The sequence below is a fragment of the Octopus bimaculoides genome, chromosome 8 (assembly GCF_001194135.2).
Source record: "Octopus bimaculoides isolate UCB-OBI-ISO-001 chromosome 8, ASM119413v2, whole genome shotgun sequence".
In the NCBI taxonomy this organism is placed as follows: Eukaryota; Metazoa; Mollusca; class Cephalopoda; order Octopoda; family Octopodidae; genus Octopus; species Octopus bimaculoides.
In genome coordinates, this window is record NC_068988.1 from 9,766,313 (window position 1) to 9,769,659 (window position 3,347).

General features: G+C 37.9%; 1 protein-coding gene across 1 annotated transcript in view; it reads left to right on the plus strand.

Annotated features, from left to right (window-relative positions):
* The window catches only part of LOC106880717 (myosin-VIIa), a 107,550-nt gene that overhangs the window by 52,551 nt on the left and 51,652 nt on the right, over nt 1–3,347 (plus strand). The window contains exons 7-9 of the mRNA XM_052969897.1: nt 4–24; nt 538–691; nt 1,835–1,911. Coding sequence (XP_052825857.1) covers nt 4–24; nt 538–691; nt 1,835–1,911 — 252 coding nt within the window. The remainder of the gene's footprint in view (nt 1–3; nt 25–537; nt 692–1,834; nt 1,912–3,347) is intronic.

Below are 3,347 nucleotides of genomic sequence, written 5' to 3' on the forward strand. Positions count from 1 at the left end.
AAAAACTATTACTACTTGACTCAGGTAAATCACACATTTCTTACTGTTTCTTGTACATGATCAATATATACTCTTCCTCCCTCTCTCTCTCTCACACACACACATATAATTTCTGTATGCTTTGTCTGTACCCCTCCATTGTATAAACCATCATCACTATACATTCCGTCTCTCTGTTGTATATCATCATAATGCACTTCAATTTCTCTCTCTCTCTCTGTTTTACCTTCTGATTCTTTACCTCATTATGTATACCTAATTATCTCTCTCAATCCTTCTCTCTCTCTCTCTTCAAATTTTTAATCATTTCTTTCCTTTTCCTATTTTAGCCTGTCTTTCCTTGTCTATTTACTTGTTTGTCTTTATGTTTATTTATCTATTCATCCATTCATCCATTCATCTTTCCATAATATTCTCACTCTCACTCTCTCTCTCACTCACTCTCTCTCTCACTCTCTCTCTCTCTCTCTCTCTAAGAAAGAAATTCTAATCACTCATGTTAATCTGAGATTTATTTGCCAACCTTTCTCCCCTCAGGGTAAATCACTGGTGTGTGAAGGGCGTGATGATGCAAAAGAATATGCCAACATTCGTTCAGCCATGAAAGTTCTTATGTTCAAAGACAATGAAGTGGTTGAAATTCAGAAAATCTTGGCTTCTTTGCTTCATCTTGGCAATATTCGTTACAATGGTAAGTATTGACTTCTTTTCTGTAAACTCAACACGAATATATAGCATCACTTCATTTTATACACTTTCCTTGATAAATGTACTGGCTACAGCCCTTGTTACTTGTACTTAAAATGTGACCCCTTGTCGTGAGGCACCTTACATTTAGTAAGATTGGGTAAGATTGTTTATAATCAACAGGATGGACCCAAGTACATAACTGGTACTTATTTCAGAGGAAAGATGCCCTTCCTGTCAACAACCCTTATTTGTTTCTAAATTAAGTAATTTTTCCCCATGCCCAGGCAACATGTTTTCATGGATGATTAGAAATAAGCAACACTGTTTGTATAACAGTGACACTCATTTACGACTATTGCACAATGTCAAGACAAAGAGATATGCACACACACGCACACATCATCATTATTATTTTAACATCCATTGTACGTGTTGGCATAGGCTGGATGGTTCCATAAGAACTGGCAAATCAGAAGATTGCATCATTCCCTGTTTTCTGCTTTCGGGTGATTTCTATAGCTGGATGCCCTTCCTAATGCCATATATTTATTTCTTTATTGCCAACAGCGGGCTAAACATAGAGGGGACAAACAAGGACAGACGAAGAGATTAAGTCGATTACATCGACCCCAGTGCATAACTGGTACTTATTTAATCAACCCCCAAAAGGTTGAAAGGCAAAGTCAACTTCAGCAGAGTTTGAACTCAGAACATAACAGTTGACAGCCTGGCATGCTAACGATTCTGCCAGCTCACTGCATATATATTGCTAGCATGGAAAATGGTTGTTAAATGAAAATGTTCATGTCCATCTTCTACGCTGGCATGGCATGGCATGGATGGCTTCAGATGAGCTGGAAAAGCCAGGAGATGAACCAGGTTCCATTGTTTGTTTTGGCATGGTTTCTACAGCTTCATGCCATTCCTAATGTTGCCAGCCACTTTACACAGTGTACTGAGTGCTTTTTATGTGGCAACAGCACCAGTGCTTTTTGAGGCTTCTTTCAGTTTCCATCTACCAAATCTACTTCTGTTCTTCTGTTTTGTATAGTAGCTAACGTATCTTTAAATTGTTTCAACTCTCATATATTCATGTATATATATATACTTTCATCTTTTTCTCATCTCTTTCTTCATCCTCCAGCCATTCAAGTAAACAATATTGATGCCAGTGAAATTTTGGACATTGCCCATGTCAAAAAAGCTGCTCAAATGCTTGGAGTAAGTTTATATTTTAATATGTTTTCTTCACCAAAACATCACCTAAATCTTCTCTCTCTCTCTTTCTCTCTCTCTCTCTCTCTCCCAGCATTAAAAGAAAACAAAATACAAGCATTACTCATGTAAAAAAAAAAATCACATGCCATCCCCTTCCCTCCTGCACATCCCTCTTAAACACAAGCTGCGTACAAGTAGAGCCTTCACAATCACTCCAAGTATTATATTTCACTATCACCATGGATCTCTTCTGGCAAAATCACATCTTTAATATAGCTGCAACTGCATCACAAGGACTGGCCTTCCTTTTCAGAGACAGAAGCTACACCTGTCCTTAACAACTGAAACTCTACAAAGCTTGAGTAAGGTGCACAATAATGTTTTACTCCCACATGTAAGAGGGCACACCCATGCTTCCCAAGGAGGTGTCCTTAACTGGATCTGGAAAAGAGCCACCTGACTGACTGGCACAGAGTTACTCACAGACATGCTCCAGACTTCTTCCCACAGGCACAATGTCTTCTCTTTTCACATTTTCTACTGCTACCGTAATGGCCTCTGCTCTATGGCACTAGCTGGGCTCAATGAAGAATTTAATAAAATAGCTTTGTCATTATTAAGTTGGTGTTTGAAACCTAAACCAACGTGGAATTTTGATGAAAGATTTTGATTTCGATCACTTTAAAGCCAGAAATTTTTATCATAGAACCAAGGGTAGCCTCATGGAGGTTAGTATAAAAAGGGTTAAGCTGGTGTTTGGAACATAACATGAAAATTTGATGCAAGGCTCTTTAAAATGGGAAATTTGTATTATAGACCCAGAGGCAGTCTCAGACAAATCCATATCAAAAGGGTTTAAAAGGGTGAAAAACAAAAATTGAAAAAGGGTGATCAATAGCTTAAGATTGTATCCTTTCTTCACTCAAACTGACCGAAAAAAGATCTAAATTTTATTTTATTCTCTCATAATATTTATAGATAAGGTAACAATCTGGCAGGGTTCTTAGCACCCTGGACAAAGTGCTTTATATTTTGAGGTCTGGCTTTATATTTTGAGGTCCAATTCCCAGAAGGTCAACTTTGCTTTTCATCTCTTCAAGGTCGATGAAATAACTACCAGTTAAGCACCAGGGACAATGTAATCGACTATCCCCATCCTGCAGAATTTCAGGCCTTGCGCCAAATTTTAAAGCTGATATTTCATTATGGGTTCAGGTAGTGAGCAGGCAGAACCATTAGCATGCCATGCAAAATGCTTAATGGCATTTCATCTGTCTTTTCATTCTGAGTTCAAATTCCACCGCGGTTAACTTTACCTTTCACCCTTTCAGAATTAATGAGGTAATTACTAATTGAGCACAAGGGTTAATTACATCAACTAGTCACCCACCCCTATTACCCTAGACTAGAAAGGGATATTTATACATAAGAACATCTTC